General features: G+C 40.2%; 1 protein-coding gene across 1 annotated transcript; it reads right to left on the bottom strand.

Moving 5' to 3' along the window:
• Nucleotides 1-2,727: 2,727 nt before the first annotated feature.
• Nucleotides 2,728-20,433, bottom strand: LOC105926009 (inter-alpha-trypsin inhibitor heavy chain H3). The gene is made up of 23 exons (XM_021316221.2): nucleotides 20,209-20,433; nucleotides 15,656-15,691; nucleotides 15,550-15,573; nucleotides 10,248-10,402; nucleotides 10,057-10,161; nucleotides 9,808-9,970; nucleotides 9,547-9,657; nucleotides 9,332-9,457; nucleotides 9,097-9,213; nucleotides 8,720-8,888; nucleotides 8,377-8,502; nucleotides 7,980-8,161; nucleotides 7,703-7,888; nucleotides 7,440-7,564; nucleotides 5,813-5,973; nucleotides 5,686-5,715; nucleotides 5,166-5,195; nucleotides 5,029-5,064; nucleotides 4,153-4,266; nucleotides 3,852-4,053; nucleotides 3,564-3,739; nucleotides 3,374-3,485; nucleotides 2,728-3,285 (listed from the first exon to the last, which is right to left on the bottom strand). Exons 1-23 carry the CDS (start codon nucleotides 20,428-20,430, stop codon nucleotides 3,150-3,152), a joined length of 2,844 nt encoding a protein of 947 aa, XP_021171896.2. The 5' UTR covers nucleotides 20,431-20,433; the 3' UTR covers nucleotides 2,728-3,149.
• Nucleotides 20,434-22,039: the final 1,606 nt, after the last annotated feature.

The raw sequence follows: 22,039 nt of genomic DNA, 5'->3' as shown, positions 1-22,039 counted from the left end.
AGAACATGCAAACTCCATGCAGAAAGACCATGAACCCAGGAGCTTCTTGCTGCAAGGCAACATCGCTACCCACTGCACCACTGAGCAGCCCTGCTGACCTCATAATCCTGATATTATGTCAGGGGCCTTGATCTTTGTGACTACATATGGTCTGAACATATTGACTGTACTGTAGCAGCTCTGTCTTAGCTGAATAATAAGGGAAAGGTTCCAGATAGTGGTTAGGTCATATAAAACTGCATCAACATTAAGTAACTTTCGTTTAGAGTGGTTTAACTTAGGCATAAGCAGCTCTACACAATTATTTAGTGATATGACTTAGTTGTTGTTTTTATTTCAATATTGTTAAAACAGAAACAGTTTAAAAAGGTTCACCTATATCCAGGGGCGTTGCAAAGGGGGAAAAAGATAGGACAATTCCAAAAAGATAATTTACATATATCAATGTGAGGCTTTGGGATGATTTAGATTTTTTGTCAGGACACCCATAATTCTTGGCAGCACCCCTTCCTACAGCCCACCAGTTTTTTGGTTCATGTGAAAATGAGTATGCCTCACATCTGCCCCCTTTTGGCCACGAACATATAAGCAAGCCACTTTCTGCTCTTGATGTACAACAAATGGATGAGATGTGAAGAGGATAAAAACATACTAGCATGTATTTTAGAATTTTAATCTTTCAGTTTGATTAAATTAAATTATTGTAGTGTAAACCCAAGACCTGTAGAAATGCCAGTTATTTAAATATGGAGGAAAACAGTAGAAACTGTCAAACTGGATGTATAAACCATAATTCTCTCAAATGGCTATTTTAGCAAAAGGCAGAAAAGCTTTTGCAGCTGTTTTTCTCAGAACACTGCCTTCATGGAACAGCAGTATGTTACCCACAGGTAGGGATGGGGACCTTTCACATATGAACTGATACGGTACAGATACCTGGTACCTGGGAATCGATACCGGTACTCAAAGGTACCTATTTTTGGAACCTTTGTCTCTTTTTGTAGTAGTAAATGTTAGTTAATTAGTAAAATCTCTAAATGTTTCTATTTACCATATTTATTTCTCAATATATAAACTTGTTTGGATCTATAAATGAACCTTATTAAATAATTTATGAATTTCAATATATTGCCTGAATCCACTGCACATAATTTTAATTTTTTTTTTTTTTTCAAAAACCGTTATCAGAGGCACACAGAGTGAACGAGGTGAATACAGGCTTTAAGATGTGTGAGAATAAAATTCAGGGAATTGGTTTAGTGTGAAAGTTTCAGAGAAGAAAAAAATAACTATACTAAAAATATATATTTTATCCAGCTTTGTAAATAAGTGGGGGATACATTTGCAATGAGGCAACAGAGGATCCCCTCTCTGCACTCTTTGCTCTGACTACCGGCGAGTTTCAGGACGAGGCAGCAGCAGCTGCTGCCTGTCTGTGAGACAGGGCTTGGAGAGAAGTGTGAAGATGCTCACAGTAGCACTGGCTGCTCTGCTAAGACAGTAACTCCAGAACGATTTGTGCTTTCACGGGAAGTAACCAATAAAAGAAGAAAGTCGCTAGATTTTTTGCCAGTAGCTTTTTTGAAAAAGGTCTCTGAATGGGTCCAAAAAGTCGCTAAATACAACGAGAAATTTGTAAAATTGGCAGCAGGGACCAGGTGCTTCCTCAGATTAAAAGTAAACCTGCCACTGGCATTGTACTTTACCTCACAAATATTGCAGAGAGCATAATCTGGAGCGTATTTTGAAAAGCAGAGTCATACTTTCCAGCGCTTTCTAAAAGCCATGCTTGCTTTGTTTACTGGACCAGCAGCAACTGACATCATCACGCTCTTGTGCGTGCAATGCTGTGTTCATGTTCGACATGGAAAATCGCCCACTCTTCCACTCCCTCAGTGTCACAGTGATGCGTTTAGGTACCGAAACATGGTACCGTTTAAATTTACGTGAATTGCTAATCGTAGTACCGACGGTATTCGGTCGATAGCTATAACAGTACGAGAGGAACCAGAGTATTATGGACGGAGGTGAAGGGTGCGGAAGCTGGCTAGCAGGAGGAGCACAGGAAGACTGACCGGGAGGAGACTCGGGAGCGGAGGACTTGAGACAGAAGCAGCTGCGGAACCGGAGAGCGTGGAGCTGGATTGCGGAACTTGGACCTGAGTTGCAGAACTGAAGAACGTGAGCCGAGAGCTGGAGAACGTGGAACTGAGTTGCTGGAGTGAAGAACGTGGAGCTGAGTAGAAGAACGTGGAGCTGAGTTGCAGAACTGAAGAACGTGGAACCGAGAGCTGGAGAACGTGGAACTGAGTTGCTGGAGTGAAGAACGTTGAGCTGAGTGGCGGAACTGAAGAACGTGGAACCGAGAGCTGGAGAACGTGGAACTGAGTTGCTGGAGTGAAGAACGTTGAGCTGAGTGGCGGAACTGAAGACAGACTGAGACTGAGCTGGAGTGAACACTACGGGCCGGCAAAGAGAGCAGAAAGAGGTATGTTTATAAGTACCAAAATCAGTACCCATCCGTACCCACACGTTGACTCTATTGGGTAATTGGGTGACCTTTGAAAACAATTGCTCGCACAGAATTTATTGAGCGGTGTCAGTGTAAAAGGGACTGAAAACAAATGCTTGCCACACTTTAAAGAGTTTTATTTGTTAAAAAGTGGGAAAACTCTATCATTTAAATCCCACTTTACAATTATAAATTTTTTTTTGCTAGTGTATCACGTAAAATCCTTGTTAGTTCCCTGCAGTTTGTGCTTAGATGAAATGTAAAATACTCTAAGAGGTAAAATCCACATTACCAGGCACAACATAGGGTTAGGTTAAAGTCTGTAGTAGATCACCAATGTATGCCCTCTGGGCAGAAGGTTTAAACCACATTAACATTACTAAACAAATTAATCTGAAGAACTAAGCTTTAACAGAGCCTGAAATAAGTTCCAATGATCTACAAAAAAACTTGTGCGTAATTGTAATACAACACAATGGGCTCAACGAGGTCAGACTATGAGCACACACAGCTCATAGTCTGACCAAGGGCTCTTTTTGTGCATCATGCTTTATCATCAAAAGTTCAAAATGCACAATTCTTTCGCACCGTAGACCCATGATACATGTATGTTACAGATATGTTATGTTTCTAAAATTCAAACAGTGAAAAGGTCGGGCACAGTGTAGTCTGAAGCCGATCCATCGATGAGGCCGTTTCCGTCATTGTCCACAAACCAGCAAAGGACGTCTTTTCCGATTTTCACATCCCTGCTGAAATCTTTCTGCCAGTGCCTTCATTGCATTGGAAATAAAAAAAAAAATCCTTTATAAATCCTTTATTCTTTTCAAGGTGCACATTTCACACAAAAAAAAAGTTTACCTGGTCACATTGAGGGCCCTGCCTTTTATGTACATGACGGCATCGGATTTTTGCTCAACTTGTCCTGGATACAAATCTGTCACCTCAAACTCAACTCCATGGTAGAACTGGCCTAGAGAGTTTGGATTACTATTAGAGTCGTAAACAGTATTACTGCATAATGATCTAAAACTTTAATGTAGTTACTTACCAAGAAGTCCATGAACTGAGGAGGATAAGTGGTGACTGTCCAGGGTGTAAAAACCCAGGTACGCCTGTGTGTCGTGGTGTTTCTTCCAAGTCTTTGTGTGTCTGACGATCATAAATTTAACTGAGTGCCGCAGCATTACTGTCAGGCTGCAGTTGTTGGTCAGACTAAGGATCAAACTGGAGAAGAGAAAAAAAAAAGGTAGGACACAAAACCAAATGCAAAACAGTGAATACGATCAACTTCTTTTTGACAGAGTAAAAGCATTTATTGCAGGGCAATGTTACGCACCCGGCATCTTTCACGGTGGTCGTATCAGACCATTGCAACCTGATGTTCTTTCCACGGTGGAAGACTGAGATATCGTCAGTACTCACGTCCAGCTTCACCCCCAGCCTTTGATGGGTGACACCGAAACGACCAAAGTATGTGTTGTTCTTCGCATCAGGGGTAAATTTCTTTTTGCCAATGATTTGGCCATTCACTTGAAAACCTGAAATGATGCAGATGATTTATTATTTGTTCCTACACATATCTCACAAAGGAAGAAAACGTGGGGTTCAGGAGAATGCATGTAAGACCCAAAGCTGACCTGATTTCTGGTCTCTGGCCAGATTGTATATGGTTCCTGGTTTGTCGTTTATGTTAAAGCACAGAGCGTCGTCTTTGCCTGGCAGCTCTATTATGAAATGAGGATCTCCATCCACTGCAAAGGCAACATTAATGTGTTGCAGTTAAAGAGCTAATATTTACATACAATCTATGTAAAGACATTACTTTTTATTTCCTAAATGAGAATTACCAAAATATTTTTTTCTTGATAAATGGGTCAAAATGTGTCGGGTATGCTTCCAACAGCTTCCCACTGCAGTTTTGCTTACAATCTTGCCACATTCCTTTTGAAAAGCATTTTAGGTTTTGTTCTGGGGTGGATTTGCAATACTTGTCCATTTCTGGAAAAAAAGAACCAGTCTCCTTCCTGATGCTGTTTGTACATGAACAGATGAAAGTGGCACCTTTTCACTTCCTGACATCTTGGTTAATTCTTTAGTTTTTCCTATTATGTCACACAAGAAGGTAGTGTGTTTGAGGTATAAAAAAACATTCCTAGAGGTGCCTCTATTTAACTCAAATGTTGTAAATGAATCCATCAGAAGCTTAAAAAAGGGCAAAGCATCATCACTTGGGCTGTTCCAATCTTAGTTATTCTTAGTAATATTAATGAATATAAACTTTTCCTTTTAAAGAAATCAATAACAAATATTTAGAAAAGGGAAATAATAAGAAACATAGATAACATCAATACTGGAGAATATCTCTAGACAATGCATGAGATCTCTAGATCTCTCATGCAAATCTCCTCCAGAAAATAGAGGAGATTTTGTGTAATCACTAGCTTAAAACAGGAAATGTTGTTTGTAAATATACTAAACATAAGCAGGCATAGAGTAGAGGATATAGAGCTTACCATCCCCCAGACCTGGGCCTAGGGAAGAAGAATGGCCTGGGATGACAGTTTCAGCACACATTAGTTTGCATGAAGATAGTCAAAAGCATGTTTCATACCATTATGTCTGTAAATGTTTAATGGGGCATATTTTTTACCTCTGCGTCTTGCTGTGTGTTGCTGCTGTTCTAAAATACAAAAAAAAAACAATCAGAAAACATAACATATTCCATTATTTAGCCATCTCGGTCAGACTTCACGGATTTAAAATGATCTTTAATGAATTACCTTCAGTCAGGTATTAATCATCATACAAGGAGAAAAAAATATTTAGTGTTAACATCTGACTTTTTAAAAAGTGAAAAATACTCAAATTTACTCATGAATCTAATATAGAATTTTATTAGTAAAGCAAAGGCTTCCTAGGAACATAGTTTTTGAGTCTTTTAAATGAACTTAAAAAAAAATAAAGAAATAAATTAGTTTGTATAGATACTAAACATAAGCAGACAGACAAAACAGTACAGCATAAAAGTTACTATCCCCCAATCCTTGGGCTCTGGCAGCAAGGTGACGTGTATTATGATGTGTTTCAGCACACATCAGTTTGCATACATATAATCAAAAACATGTTTCATACCATTACATCTGTAAAATTTTAAAGGGGTAATTTTATACCTTTGAGTATTTCTTCCTGTTGCCGCTGGTCTAAAATATAAGGACACGATCAGAAAACATAAAATATCCAATTATTTAGGCATCACGGTCAGACTTCATGGATTCAAAACTGCCAGTAATAAATTACCTTCAGTCAGTTTATCAGCAATGAAAGAATTATCTTCTGTGTCCTCGATTTGAGGCTTGGTGACCACCATGGAGGTGAGAGGGGTGACAAAGTTGTACTGCAGAGACATGTCCAAAGCCTTGGCTGCAGCTTCCTCTTTTTCCTGCTGAGAACTAATTTCGCTGGAAAAGGAAGACAGGAAGAGGATGGTATTTACAACGCCTTATTAAAAGATTCTATAGGCAGAATAGTTCAGAGCCTGAATTGGAATAGCTCAGCTCGAATCTGTATTCTGACTACTGCACGATGATTGTTCAGGATTTGGATGGGCATGTTTAAATTGGCAGAATTGTCTCATGCATCTATTGAAATAAACCACTGTAGTTGCCCCATTTATACCTGGTGGTTGAAGGCTGATTTTCATGTTCTTGTCGCCCCGACAACAACAAAAATAATAAAATCTCGGTTCTCGCAGAGAAAGTAGCGGACTTATGGAGCACGTTTATAAGAGAAGATGCCAAGCCTACACCTATCATCACCCTGATGAAACATGGTGGTGGCAGCATCATGCCGTGCCGGATGATTAAAACCTGTTAAAGACTGTCAAGTTCTGAAAAGATACTTCACCTTGGAACAACGATACAAAACATACTACAGAAACTATGATCAAAACTTATTCAAGCACTGTGGTGGTCACGCCAAAGTCTAGACTTAACTCCAACCGAATATCTGAAGCAAGATTAGAAAATTGCAGTTCACTCACACTCTGCACCTAGTATGACACAGCTTGAGCTATTGTCGAAAAACAACACGCAAAAATATCTTTAAATGTGCTAAGCGGGTGGAGACACAACTCACCACGTATAAGAAATTGCAGCGAAAGGTGGCTCTACAAAATGTTTTACTTTCCCTGCCCAAACATGCCTCACTCTGTGTTGGTTTATTATTTATTTCTATTCTGTCTCTCTTCGAGGCCGGTCGTGTTTTTCTCTCCTCTGCAGCTTTTCAACGCTGAACTGTTGGCCGGCTGATAACATCAAGAACAATGGCCTCTGGAGAGTGTTCACGGAAATATAAACACTTTCACCCAAACACACACACATAACTGATAGTCACAAAACTGACGAACTTACACGCGACGGGTCTCAATGTTACCTTCTGCATATATGTTGTCTTGTGTTATTTGTGCTTTTTTGTGCTATGAGGGGGGTTTTTTTTGTCGATGGTTTGACTCTTTATTAGTAAGAGCATAAATAGTCAAACTTCTGCCTTTTTTTCTCCCTTCTTTTTCCCCCCATGTGTTGCAATCTTCCTTCAACAGATAAGGGCATCGCCTTTTGGACAGAATTTGTCCTTGGCAGCACGGCCTCAGTGAACCGTCTCCCCCCCTGAAATGTTTGTGATGTTTATATAATGGTGATGGTACTGAAACTGCAATTTCCCCGTGGGACTATTAAAGTATGTCTGATTCTGATTCTGATTACATAAAATCCAGATGAACCACATTAAGGTTTGTGGCAAAGTGTGAAGTTCCGAAACTATTTGTCGAGCCACTGCATAACACACAATGTAAACATGGAAACGTGAAATGATCTGAGAGGCTTGTTTGACCAGCATGTTACAGTTCAAGAATAAACGTGCTTTGAACCTCTTCTCCAGCAGCTGTTGGATGGTGAGATAAGCCCACAAACGCTCAGTGAAATCTCCAAAGATGTACTCCTTCTCCGGGTATACCACGTCGGCCTTTCCCTGTTCATGAATGTCCCCTTTAGGCTTTAAAAAAGAAGACCCTTGTTAGGACACAGCTGTTACATAAAGCTATACTCATCACAGTAAAAACTTTTTGTTCACTGTTAATACAAGATGGGTCTTTGTCCTGTTGTGAGATATTGTTTAATGTACATTTCTTACCCCCTTGCCAGAAACCTCCACCAGGAAGTTATCCATGTCATTTCTATTCAGCCGACCTGCCACCACAATTTCTGAGCCATTGAACAGCTGGCCGTATTGATTTTTGGTCAAAAAGCTCACGGCATTGTCAGGATAGCGCAGCTCCACGTCCGAAAGAAGAGGGCTGGACACTTCTTCATAGAAACCCTGCAACAAAGACAAGCTTCAGACCCTGCAGCGCTTTCTCCGCCCAATCTGCTCAGCGCGCACTCTTCTTTCTCCAATCTCTACACCCTACTTTGAGTTGAACGGCAGCATCTGAATCAGTAAAGATTCTCCTGGTGATTCCCTTGTTTTCCCTGCTCAGCACATCCAGGAAGGAGTAGCGCACGCTGTTACCGAATCCTAGACAGAACAAAGACATGTTCCCTGCAATGGCAGAACGCACGTTCTGCTGGATTTCCTGATGGTTGCTCACCCCTGCAAGTGAATGTATATTGTTATGAAGACCATATTCTTAGACTTGTTAGATAAAGTCCTTCTCCAACACCTGAAAAGGCAAATTAAACAGAAATTAAACTACCAAAAGTGTAAGACTTCTTTCCAAACAACATGAAAAAACCCTGTTATGCCCTCTGATGTACTCCTTTGTTTAGCGTGTTTATAAGAAATGCTTGTAACAAGGACCAGCTCACCAGTATTCGGCATCCCGTCGGTCAGTAAAATGATCATATCCACACTTCTCTCTGGAACTTGCTTGTTCTCCCTTCCGCTCTTCAGCATGGTTACCGCACTCAACACAGCACTATTAATGTCTGTGGCTGAAAGGGAATAACGTTAAGAATGGTTTACTATAAAATACCAAAAGGAATATTTTAGAAGTTCAGTGTCTCCGCTTTGTGTAATATAGGAACGCTTGGCATGCAGACTGTTTAATCTAGAGGAGAATATTGTTTATCCATGCGCAAGAATGAGAAGAATTTACTTCAACAAAATTTTACAGAAATGAAGAATGGTTGATATAAAAAGCCTCTGTACCTGAGCCTATCTGAATACTCCATGCATATTTAGTGGCTTCGGAAACATTTTCCTTTGTTGCTAAGGTGAGATGGTCTTTCCAGTTTCGGATGAAGGAATCAAACAAGATGATAGCAAAGTGGTCATCTTCATGGAGGTCACTCAGAATGGACACCAGGCCCTCACGAGTCTGAAAAAAGTTCTCAGTTATGCCAAAGGGGTTTCTATGTGATCGACCAACACAAAGGAAAATGATGCATTGTTTTCAGATTATTTAAAAATGAAGACGTCTGATTGTAAACGTGACACGCATTGGTTTCTCCAACTCTTGCTGCAATTGCAGGTCTAAGTCTTTTGCGGCTTATATGTTTTACTGTCTTATTTTTGTCCTGTTTTACCTGTTGCATTTTTTCTCCAGCCATTGATAAACTCCTGTCAATGACAAACACCACATTCGTAGGGACTCTGGCCAGGTCAGGGGGGGAAAAAAAGTGCACAAAGTATCCATTCACAGCCTGAAAGTAAATAAGGCATCTAATTATTCCTCCGTATGGGGATTGAGCAAGGACTTCTATAGGAAGCTAAAAATCAATGCATTGTTTTGAGTTTGGTCCCTTAGTGTTACTAACTAACCTGAATTTCTCCAAAGCCCTTTTCCCGTTTCACATCGTATTTGATGATGAAATCACCATTAATTAGCTGATTTGGACACTGGGGACACCTCTGCTGCTCCGCTGTTGGTGAGAAAGAAATGTGTGCCTGAAAGAAAGAGAATCCGGTCACTTGGCATTACCAGAAACATCACTTTGGTGGTGAATTACAGGTTAGAAACGTGTTTAGCCCTTTACCTTTGTGTCTGTCATGGTTTTCTTAATGAGAGGCAGCAGCTCATTGGTGGGGAAAGTTGCTACTGCTTCAACAAAAGCAAGGCCCTGTGGCTCATAGATGTCCGCAGCAATCTGTCAGGCATGCACACAAAACCAAACACGCACAAAGTTCCACACGTTAGACAGGAACATCACAATAACTTGAGAATACATCAGTTCTTCAGCGACACGTTTGGTCGTAAACCTACCACAAGGAAGGAGCTAAAGAGAAAGGGTTTTAACCTGAAACTCCTCCACGGGTTGTTCCACTTTAACACGAGTCAGAATCTCATATTGGCCCAGTGTGCGTTTCAGGAGTTCCTCGTAGATCAGAACGAAGATCACGCCGCTCCCGGCAGCAACGTTAACGGACATGGAAAACGTCTCCATCTTTCTCCCAGAGGCCCTGTTGTAGTTACAAATGGACTATTAGAATTGCAGGTTCAACCCACTACATTCTCACCAACCCCACCCCACCCCATCCCAACATACTTCACCAGACCAGCTGACTGCCCTTTTGAGACCGCCTTATCATATTGTTTTTTGGCTTTCTCTTTCTCCTTCACCTCTCCAGCATAAGTGCGACCATCAATCTCCCTGTGAGGCACAATGATATTTTTTTTCAGAGCTGGCATTAAAACCTTTTTAAACAGTTGCTGTCAATAGCAAAGGCATTAACCGACATGCTGAAGTTCGTGATAAAGGCGGTCTTTGGCAATTCCACTTCAAGGCTGATTTCCTGGGCGACATTTGCTTTGTTGAGAGCCTTGGAGGTCATGACGGTGCGGGCGAAGCGACAAGTCACAGTGCAGACAACTCTTACACTGTACACTTCCACCTTTTCAGGGACAGAAAAGATAATGTGGTTATAAAAAGAGATAAAAGAACTTTAATATTAAGCTCATCTGTTTGCTGAGGTTGTTGATTAAATATAGTTCATAAGGTTTTCAAATGATAATTTTTTCCTTGCAAAACAATTTCCACCCCTGGCTCTTTTTACCTACGTTTTGTCATGTCACTCACAACCATGACTATCAATCAATTTTCTCTGGACTTTTTGCCGACATGAAACAGAACTTTAAACCAATCAGGAAAAAAAATGAAACGTGGTCCTGCAATAGGATAGTTCATTGTTATTGTTTTGATGCGGGTTTTTCGCGCATGCGTGCCAGACTGGTAGGCAAAAGGCGAACACAATGGCGGACGCAAACAGAGAAACTGACGAGTTCTCCACGTATTTTTCTTCTTTAGATAACGTATCACAAGATCGTTTTAAGAGTAAGTTGATGGTTGATGGTATCAGATTACCAGATCCACACAGCAAAAGCCTGAAAGGACGGAGCGAGTCTGTGAAATGCTGACCAAGTGTTCCTTACCGCGACATATACAGCTGCTTTATAAACACGCAGGCCAGTACAGACGAGAGATCATGAAAGCCATGAAACCACTGGACGGCTACAATTATTTGATATCGGGAAAAAGGCTCCAGCAACGCCCGCGATGCCATGAGGGATTAAGCGGGTCAGAAAATGGATGGATGGATGGATGGATGGATGGATGGATGGATGGATGGATGGATGGATGGATGGATGGATGGATGGATGGATGGATGGATGGATGGATGGATGAATGGATGGATGGATGGATGTTGTTTGTGCAACAGCACAAAGCGGCGTTGAACACAGACCGCGTCTCAGCAGAGAGGAAGACCCACCCGGTAGGTTAAAAAAAAACATTGTTCCCTACGGATTATTTTGGTGTTTTTGTCTTGTTAAAATGGGTGGGGGTGTCGGCGACATTGCAGCGTAAACACAGAAGTACTAGCGCCCGTGAACGGGGGCGTAATGGAACGGCTGCTCCAGACAGCGGTGGCTGCTACAGCAGCAACAGCCGCTTCTCCGGCCCGTGTAGCGATCGCTACCTCCCCTCCGCCGCTATTTAAGTAGAACAATGACTAGAGCAGAATTAAGTTGTATTTACCGGAGATGAAGTGTAGACTGCAAATTCTGTCGTAGTATGATGGCTCCCCCAGTCCATTAGGAATGTCTGCCTGTGCTCTTTTCATTGAAAATATCCATTTCTTTCTTCGTCCTTCCTCCTTCGGTAAACGACAGAAACGTACATCCAACGATTTGGAATGCCTCTCTGTGCAACCAGGAGCACAACAAGTCGTAGGCACTGTTTAGATTCCAAAAATAAACGAAGTAAAAGTAAGCTCTAAATCACCCGTTTTGTCATGTAGTAGACGGGAACAGTACTGCTTTTTGCCTACCAGCGGGACCCGGATGTAGCGCGTGACGTCACGCGTGAACTACCCTATATTTTTGCAAACATTTCTTTAAAGTGTTCCATATACTTTCTAAATATGGTTCCTGATTAAGCAAATAATGCCTTTTAAAGGTTCCACAGGCGTCCCCATCGAGTGAGTCCACTTGCCTCCCTGTGAGCGAGAGCCGCTTTGTTGGAGAAAATCGGTGAATAAAGAGCAGGGTTTGAGTTATAACAGGGACTCCCAAAGTGTGGTCCGCACGCTGCTGCTAGGGGGTGCGCAAGATGAAGGATGTAATGGCGGTCTGACTGTTTTTTTTACCCACACAATAAAGATGTGTAAATTAGCATTCCTTTGTAAAAAAAATGTAATCAAAACCAGTAAATTTAATGAATAGATAAAAATGTATTCACACGAAAATGTATTCACTTAGAATAAATCTTCTTCTACACTCAATTTTAAGATGAAATATAGAGGAAGTTATCTTCTTCTACACATTGAGCTGTATATGCGCACCTAGCTTGTGGCCTCTACTTTCATTCATTCTCGCAAATATGCTCAATTGGGTAAAACCAGGGAAATTGTCAGACACCGCGGTTACTTGACTATGCTCACGCACAGAACTGTAATACTTTTCATAGTGATTCAGATAGGTACAGTTCATTTTAAAGATGCTGTTTTAGTGCGTATTCAGACAGAAACAGAGAGATCGGCAACCGGCGGTGGGGGCTGCGGGAAGCTGAGGTGTGTTGCTGTGGGTGTGTTTACCTGCTGTGAAACAATCAGGAAATACCTTTTCTCTGACTAATAACAGCTTTATTGAGGCCAGCGCTCTGTTATTGTTACTCTATGCCACTCTACCAAAGTTTCTCTCTCTCGTCATCGGACAGAAATCAAATTAAACTTTTTCATGTTTCTATTTTGCGGTGTAAATTGCGAGTCAGACTCAGATTTAGAAGCTGGTACATGAAATAAATAAAGTGAAAACACACAGGTATATTATCAGAGTTTACTCCGTGAATCCACCTGGATGGTCTCTGTTTCAGAGACGTTTCAGGTTATGGAGGAGTGACCGATCTGAGTGTCTCTTTCTTTCCCTCGCTCCAGGGTGAGCCACCGATTGACCTGGAAATCCTGTTGTGGATGTTGTGTGTAACTGTATTGCAATTTAGTTCTAAATTTATTTCCATAACCTTTGTTATGATGGCTGTGGTATTGTAACTGCAACTGCAATTTCCTTTGTTTGTCATTTGGGCATGATTAAACCTGTAGCTTTTAATATGGCTATAAAAAAGATTGTTGCATTTATGTATTTATTTTTGCAGATTGAGGGTGCATCAACCCGATTGGGACACAGAAGGGGGTGTACAACTAAAAAAGTTTGAGAACCCCTGGGTTATAAGATAAAATCCTAAACTTTAAACAGCTTCCTTGTGCACTGTTCAGTCCATCATCTGAAAATCCAAAGAACATGTCACAGCAGCAATCTACAGCTCCACAAAAAGAGAAAAGCATGTCTTTGTGATGCAGTTTCTTAGTATTCCTAAAATAAATTACAATTAACTTGCATTTGTTTTTCTTCATCACAATGTCCTAAATCCCGACCACCCTATTTTACATTTAACGTCTCAGCCACTTAAAATCTACATCAGGTGTGCGCAAAAGGGAAGTGAAAATCAACCCTGCAAGACATATTTTAATGCCATGCAGAATTGTTACACATGGCACTGGAAAGATAATAACCTACCACATATTGCATTCAAACAGTCTTTTGTGATTGCAAATGACATACGTGGGTATTGCGATGATGATTGTAATTCCATATATTGTGTAGCTCTACTGCAAACCTATCAAAGCATGACCCTCCTGATGTTCAACTGATCTTCGACCCATCTCCACCCCATTTTCTCCTTCACTCTCACAGACTCCATCTGGCTTCCTTATTTCCTTTGGCCTCCACCACCAGTGTCTGGACCCTGGGGGAAGACTTCACTAATCCTAATCCTAAAATGAACATCCAAGCTCATAGACATTTGCAGCTTGCACATCTTCTGTCAGGGTCTGAGCCCCAAAGAACTTTCTGATTTATGTCAATAAATCTTTCTAATTCCCTCTTCTGTCTGTGTGAATCTTTCTAGGTTGAATTATATTTATGTTAAACATATCCATCAGAATCAATTCTGGATATTAATTTGCTCCTTTACATAGTGACTAGCTGTCGATTTTGATCAGCTAAATTTCCATTGTTGGACAAAAAGGTTGCTATTTTACTCTTTGGTGTCCAGATGGTTCACTGAAGGACCCCAAAGCCCCATTTACACTACCCTTGTTAAACCGATCCATGCCGAGCTCGGTCCGAGCTTGGATCAGTTAACCAAGCCGAGCCTCGTTCTGACGACCGTTTACACATCACACTATCTCGGTTACTTGGTTTCCTCGCCTCCTCGTGACGATCTGCGGTACTACTGCTCTCTAGGCTTGAAGGAGGAAATCAAGCAAATAAAAATGGCGGCGCCCGTAACATTCAGGAAGTTATGTTTGGTTATTTTTCGTTGTTTGCGGAGAGTCAGGCGAAGACTGCAACTTTTGGTGAATTTACTTGACAGAGTTGGCTTTTGGGCAGTGGATAAGACAAACGAACGTCTAATAAAGATTTACAGACGCAGGAAACAACGACAGACGCTGAGGTTCATCACACTGCTAAGCAGAATCATCACTGGAAATTGTGTGTCACGGTAGGGAAGCTAGTATTTTTATGAATGTCTGAAATGTCAGCTGGCTGTAAGGAGATGAGATTTTTACAGTAAAAAATGCAGCATTATGGTAAAACGTCTATACTTTGGTGGAATTGTTGTTTGTTAAGATGCAACGTTTTAAAACTAAGCTATAAAACTCTAAATTTTTAAAAAGAAGGGCGATTTTCCATAAGCTTTACCATTTAAAATTCTAATTGAGACCGATTTTATTCGTTTACTTGTATTTTTTGTTGTTTCACACTTACAAAAAAATAGTTTTCACAAGAAAATGGTGGATTCTTAAATGTTTGGAAATGGTTGATATTTGGTCAAGAAAGAAAGTTTAATGTGCCGGGCCGTTGTTCCTCTGAGTTTGTTCCTAATTTCAAGACATCATCAAATAGATATATATTTTTTTATTTTGTCCCTATAATGTTACAGAACAAGTTCATTGTTTTTCACATAGTTATATTTTGTACAGTCCAAAGGTTTTGAGAATCTACAAACAGATGTGGTAAAACAGCCTCAGAGGACACTCGTGGCCAAAATGAGGGTCGACCTATTGGGCCCTGCTCCCTGAGCTCTAGACCAAAGTCGTGTGAAGATACATTTTCAGGAAACAAAACTAAATCAACCAGAGTGTAAACACAGAGCAATGGAAACATTTTCAGTTTCACATGTTGTCAACTGCAGAAGCTAACACAAATGACTATAACCGCTTCAAGCTTGTTTAGTTTTCCTCCAGAGAATCAAAGAAAAAAAAAAAGAAGCAACTTCTCTCAGGACAAGATGGAACAAGCACAGCAAGTAGCATCTGGAATGAGTAACGGGTGTTGTAATTCATAAAAGCAAACAACATAATCACGGTGAGAGAGAGACTGCTATTCATCCTGATCTATTGTTTCAGATTCTTGAGTCATGTCTCACAGTTATTTTTGCCAAACATAAATGTGAGTAGGAACAATAAATTGTGGGTCTTACCATCTTAGTGTTTGTACTTCTTTTCTGTGTGAGAGAAATTGCAAAGAGATGTTGCAGTCACTTGGCAATATGTACAGTTTGTCATTTGTGTAAACAAGCAGGTTACCTTTATTGACCTGGATCCTGTAACCTCTGGGGTATCCTGGAACATGACACAAACGAAGGCAATGACAGTATGAACATTGTATTTTTTATGAATCAGATATTTCTCACTGTTTGGCATGAAACATGAAACTTTCACAGTTATTAACAGCAGGTGGTAAAACGACATGGCAGTTTTAGATAAATATGCAGTTTATGAAGCAATCAACCTCTGAAAGTGTTTGTGATGCTCAGATCTGATCCCAGGTATGATCAAAGGTTGAAAAATCTGTCAAAGCTTTTTTATTATTATTATCTAACTTATTAGTGGTGATGTGTCAAACTGAGGTTTCCATCATCTGTTTTTCACTCTTTACAATGACAATAGTGATAATGTGCCTGTGTCGTGTGACAAGTCCAGAGCCTTGGTGCAGCCAGGAAGACCTACCTGCTGTAGAATGCTAAGGAGCCTGCCTGTGATAATAAGAATAATAATCCATTCTATTTATAGCTGCCTTTCTTCACATTCAAGGTCACCTTACATCAAACATAAAAACACACGTGACATTAAAAACAAAATACAATTTAAATTAGACAATGTAGTTGAGATCAGAGCGCGTAAAGATGGCAAGTAGGTGATGGGTAGAGGCTAGAATCAGATCAGAAGGAAAAGTGTGAGTCATGCATTTGGAGGCAATGACAGGCAGACAGAGCCGTAGGGCAAGGTAGGATTCATGGTCATGATAACAGTCCAGGTCTTGGTCCAGAAGACAGAAAGCTGATCGGGTGTCCAATGAGGGCAAGGCAAGACAGGGAAATCCAGGAAGCGAGAAGCCGATCAACAACAGGCAGACCAAGAATGCTGGCCATCTACTCACACAGAGGCCTATGGATGTAAACAAAGTCTGATAGGAAATATCAAAGCATCCAGAAAAACACTACAAGTGCTACACAATTACATTCCCAATGAAAACCAAATTTGCATGTTGTCCCTGTGCATGCGTGGGTTTTCTCTGTGTACTGCGGCTTCCTCCAACAGTCCAAAAACATGATTGTTCGGTCAACTGGCCTCCCTAAATTTCACTTGGGTGAGTGTGTGTGTGTGCATGGTTGTTCATCTTGTGTGTCGCTGTTTGCCCTGTGCTGGACTGTCAATCTCTCCAGGGTCTACCCTACCTCTTACCTGTTTTTATGTTCCTTATGGAGTGGATTTTTCTTTATTTTTTACAATGTATACAACCACTGTTGGTCAACTTACTTGGACAGAGTAATTAGTTACTGATTGCTGATTACCTTTCCGATAGTGTAATCCAGTTACCTTCCTGATTGCTTATTTTGAAAAGTAATTCGTTTATTTTAAGTAATTATTTAGTCACTATTCAAAAACACGACACACAACCTAAATACACTATATGGCAGTGGTGCCCAAACTTCTTGCCATAAAAACCAAAATCATATAATTGTAAGCACTTATGATGTGAAAGAAAATTACAATTTCTTTAAATGAAAACCTGAAACCAAAATTCTGCACAATAATACATGTAACATTTTATTTAAATGAACAAAATAGTCTGATTTTTGCAGAAAAGTTATATGTACATCATTGCAGATCCAAAACATAAATAGACTTCCAGGATTGTGTTATTATAAGGCAGTTTCCAATGCTTTTGGGTTGATTTTCTTTCTTTCAGTAAGAAGATGTTTTTTTAGTATAGCACAGCAACAAGAACGGGACATGGATCACTCTAGCTCAGGGGTCACCACCATTTTTGAAACCGAGAGCTACTTCATTGGTACTGTTTCATATGAAGGGCTACCAGTCCTTACCTTTGAGCTAAAAGAGTCAGAACTCATCTTAACTTTATGTAAAATAAACCTATTTTTATGCTTTTGTTTTAGATAATGTCTAATTAAACACAAGTGTGATTACAAAGGAAGAGCAACGGCATAAAATGACATTTTAGATGCAGCTCACTAGGCGGTTTTGCCATTTATTAAAACATGCTTGAGGGCACCACATGTGGTCTTTGGGGACTACGTGATGCCCGCGGGCACCATGTTGGTGACCCCTGCTCTAGCTATTAATAAATAGGGGACTGGCGGGAGTGCACAAGTCTACTTTTGGGTGAAAGTTACCAGATATTTGTGGTTATGTTCACTGCAAAAATTGAAATGAATACCGAAATCTGGGTAATAAATGATAAATCATTTTTTTGGTGCACCAAACATTTTTTCCTTTACTCTCAGAAGGATTTTTCCTCTGAAAATGTTACCTTTAAAAAACAAAAACAGTGTCCAAACTGAATCAAACGAAGCAGTCTTTTTCAAAAGTTGTTTTAGTAGTTTGAAAATTTTTCATGTACATTGATTCAAACTAAAATTTCACTGAGCGATGAGCTTCTCTGTGTCATGGGTTACTCAGTCTTGGGTTTTTGTAGCTATTTACATTCTGTCTGCCTTTCTTGTTGCTCTCTCTCCCCCCTATTGCCACTAGCTCTCTCCTCAGTTTCTCTCCCAGCTCCTTCTCCACACCTGTGATTAATCAACCAATCCACCCCTGCCTTTGTTCCAGCTCCTCTCCTTCCTGGCATTTAAGCTCCTCTCATTCCTCCACTCCCTGCTGGTTATTACTGCTTTCTGTCGCTACTTCTGTGCCTACTGCTTCTGCTACTCACTGCTGCTTCGTCTCACCTTGCCTCGTCGTTTCCACCTCTGCTCCCCAGGTCTACGTTTTGTTTTTGCGCTCCTGAGTTCTCCAGTGTTTTGTAAGTTTTTGGATATTTTTTTTTTTTTCATTAAACTCACCAATAACGGCTCCCTGCTTTGGTCTCTCTGTGTTTGGGTCCTACCACAACTCCTAACCCGAAAAACATGACACTCTGGTTCAGGTACTAAATCCTGTCACTCTTAAGTCTATTTTCACCTTTTTAACAGGAGTGGGTTTGCCCTGTCAAATTGGTTGTGGCAGCGGTCATGCCAGTGGGGATATCAGGGGTTTTCTCAATGAAGTTTGCATTCCTGTGCCGACTTTCTAAGTGCTTGCTCAGATTTAAGGTGTCATTTTTTTTTTTTGCTGTTGATAAAAGTTTTCTTCCTACGCAAAGTTTATGTCGGACACTAATGTTTTTGTCACTTTTTATTAAATCAAAGTAAAGTCGATACTTCTAAGCTTTAAACCCTGCATGGTCCTGCTCTCTCCCATGCACCGTTTTGTTTTTATTTATTTTTTTTAATTTTTGTTATTTATTTTTTTTTGTTGATCTACAACGAGTCTGTTACCTCTGGTACTGCACTGCTCATAGGAAATTGTCATGAGACATTCCCACAAACAAAATCCCGCTTTCATAACGCAGCCTGCTTTGAGAAAAGTAACAGTACTCTAATTTCTGTTCTTTTTTTGCTATAGACAGCTCTTTTTTTGATAGTTGAAAAAAGTATTTGGATTCCAGTAACGCGTTACTTCTAAAGTGTCTTACTGCCCATCAGTACAGTAACACACTGTGCATACAAAAGATGTGCATGCCTATGAGCCTAGGTTTGGCTTCAGAATCAAAGAGCTTAGTGTAGAAGAGGCACCAGCTTCTTGTTTGTCAAAGTCAAACTGGCACGAAAGGAAAGTCCACATGATAGACTGGCTAGGATCATAGACATTTTTCCCCCCCCCCAAATCGGAGGTGGTGACTCAGGCTCTGTACACTGAGGAAATTAAAAGAAAGAAAAGGATTCTTGAAGATGTGCCTTGGGCAAGAAACCTTACAACAAAAAACAAGGACGAAAAAAGGATGAAAAAAAGCATGTTTAAACATATAGCAAGTAATCAATGAAAGTAACATTGTGTGTGTGTGTGTGTGTGTGTGTGTGTGTGTGTGTGTGTGTGTGTGTGTGTGTACAGGGATTCAAGAGGATTGTGAGACAGCCCACAGCAGCAGATGCTACCAACACCACTCCCTTTTTTTTTTTTTTTTTGAAAAATCAAACATCCCTCTCTCTTTTTCTTTAATGTGCTTTCTGTTATGTACAAATTTACATCTAGAATTGTCGGGGAACTTCTTAGAGTATCAGCTCATGGAAACAAACATTGACCGTGATAGCGTGCCATCTATACTTGCAAAATGTTCTTCGTGCTCAAAATTAATTTCACGCAGTCTATTACATTAAACAGCCAATATCTTACTGCGCATACAAGCAAAGAAAGCAACTTCAATGGCATGAAACATAATTCCTTTTTGGTTAAGTAAATAACTGATTTAAAGTGAATTGTTTGGTTTGACTATGTACCTTCTTTCCCTGAAAGAGTATTCCTTAGGTTTGTCGAGGAATGTGCAGCTGTACACTGTGGTAATGCAATTATTGCGGCCTGAATTGACCGGGTCCGTCTTGTTTCCTTTATGTAAACTTTCCCTAAAGGAGCCATAGTAAAATGATTTAGAGCATCATTTCGTGCATGCTCAAAAACGGGCGAGAGGGTTTGTCATAACTCTGTGATGATTTCAATACATAGAAAATATTATTTGCAACAACAAAAAGAAAAATCAAACACCGATATTAAATGCTTCCGATGTCGCTCGAAGTAAATACCTGTCTCAGATCATCCCTCCTGGTAACAACCAGAGCTCCCTGAACCTGAGCCAGAGGACTGATACAAAAGTAAATCCACAGCAGCAGGACGCTCCACATCATGGGAAGAAGCGGATGAAAAAAGGGCCTCTGCGCTGCCATGGCTGGAAACAAATGTGCAGGGAATCTGAAGCATGTGGGATCAAGTCTTCCAGTAAAAGGCTCTCCACCCACACTATACATAATGGGAAGAGGGAGGTACGACTTATTGCACAATGTGTGTGTGTGTGTGTGTGTGTGTGTGTGTGTGTGTGTGTGTGTGGGTTCATGTATATTTTGCAGGGATTAAGGACGGATAGTGGGGATAATTATCCTGTCCAAACATGACTTTGGGATGTCTGTACAGTATGCAAGAAAATTTAAATGTTTGTTCGTCATGTTTTTATTCACTCAACAAACACTTTTTGTGCTGTAGTGTGAATGACGACAGTAATTTCTCAAAAATCAGTGTGACTTTTATTTGGCATTGTGGTGACACAGTCCTACAGCAGACCTTTACAATCTTTTTAATCACAACTTTGAGACATGCATTTCTAGGCCCAGTCAGCGCTTACAATACAAGAATGTAAAGATCAGGGCATGCTGATGTTACAACACAAGCGAGCTATAGGACCCCAGGCAAGTTTTGCTCTGTATAAAAGATGTAACAACCACAGGAAAAAACTACTGAAAGTCTTTCCTTCAGACAAGAGTCTTTTCAAAAACATACAAACATATACTTATTCAGCTCGAGTGCATCTGTAAGAATGTCCTTCAACAACAAACGCTGAGAAGATCACTCAGGATCTATCAAAGGCTCACACAGAGCGGCTGGGTTATTTATTTCATCTTTATACCTTACGGACAGGAGTTAAAAGTCAAAACTTGTGGCCCAGGTTGTTGGATTAGCCAAGAGACTGAAAGGAGTCTCATTATTCTTCACAGGCCACCATTTGGTAATCCACGAGGAACCGATTGCACTTCATTAAACTTCTTCCACAGTAGGATGCTCTACTGTAGGGTGCTGGTCATTTCGCCCTTTTACCATTTCATGTTTTTGCAGTTTAGGTTGTTTCGTGCCCCATGTAGCTAACTCTTCAATAAGCTAAGCAACGATTGGCTGTCCTAAATGTCATTATCACTCAGTTTGCATTGCTTACCTGTAATACTAATGCTGTGGGGGTTATGAACACTGAGCTATATAATACACTGGAGTGCTGATTTTGCCGAAAAACTGGAGTCACGTGCTGCCATCTTGCTACTCCCTACTCTCACAGAATCCCATAGGATTTGGTTGCAACAACAAGCAGTTTTCTGGCTGTGTGAAAACGTTTCACAGGTAATTTTACAGTCAGTGGATGTACTAACACTATCAACTACTAGGAAATTAGGTGCTGAAATATTTTACATGTTATTCATATTAAATATATATATATATGTATAAGTATGTGTATGTGTATATATGTATATATATGTATACACATATGTAAATATATGTTTTTGTATATTGTTATTTATATATTTATAAATGTTAAACATATATATTTAAATGAATAAAATGCAAAATATTTCAGCACATGACTTTCTCAGTACTTGATATTTTTAGAACATAACATAAAACTATATGGCATTTGACATTTTAAAAGTTTTAAGCCCCCCCTGAACATGAGAAAATCCTCGTTATTCGATGCTGTAGCCCACATATTCCCTAGTTACTGGAACAGCATCATGGAAGTGACTGACAACCAAGAAACATTTAGAACTACAGCTAAAGTTTCTTTTCTATTTATTCATTTTCAAACATTTAAGTCTC

The sequence above is a fragment of the Fundulus heteroclitus genome, chromosome 20, assembly GCF_011125445.2.
Source record: "Fundulus heteroclitus isolate FHET01 chromosome 20, MU-UCD_Fhet_4.1, whole genome shotgun sequence".
Classification (NCBI taxonomy): domain Eukaryota; kingdom Metazoa; phylum Chordata; class Actinopteri; order Cyprinodontiformes; family Fundulidae; genus Fundulus; species Fundulus heteroclitus.
Note: the sequence above shows the minus strand (reverse complement) of the source record. Positions and strands in the feature narration are given on the sequence as shown.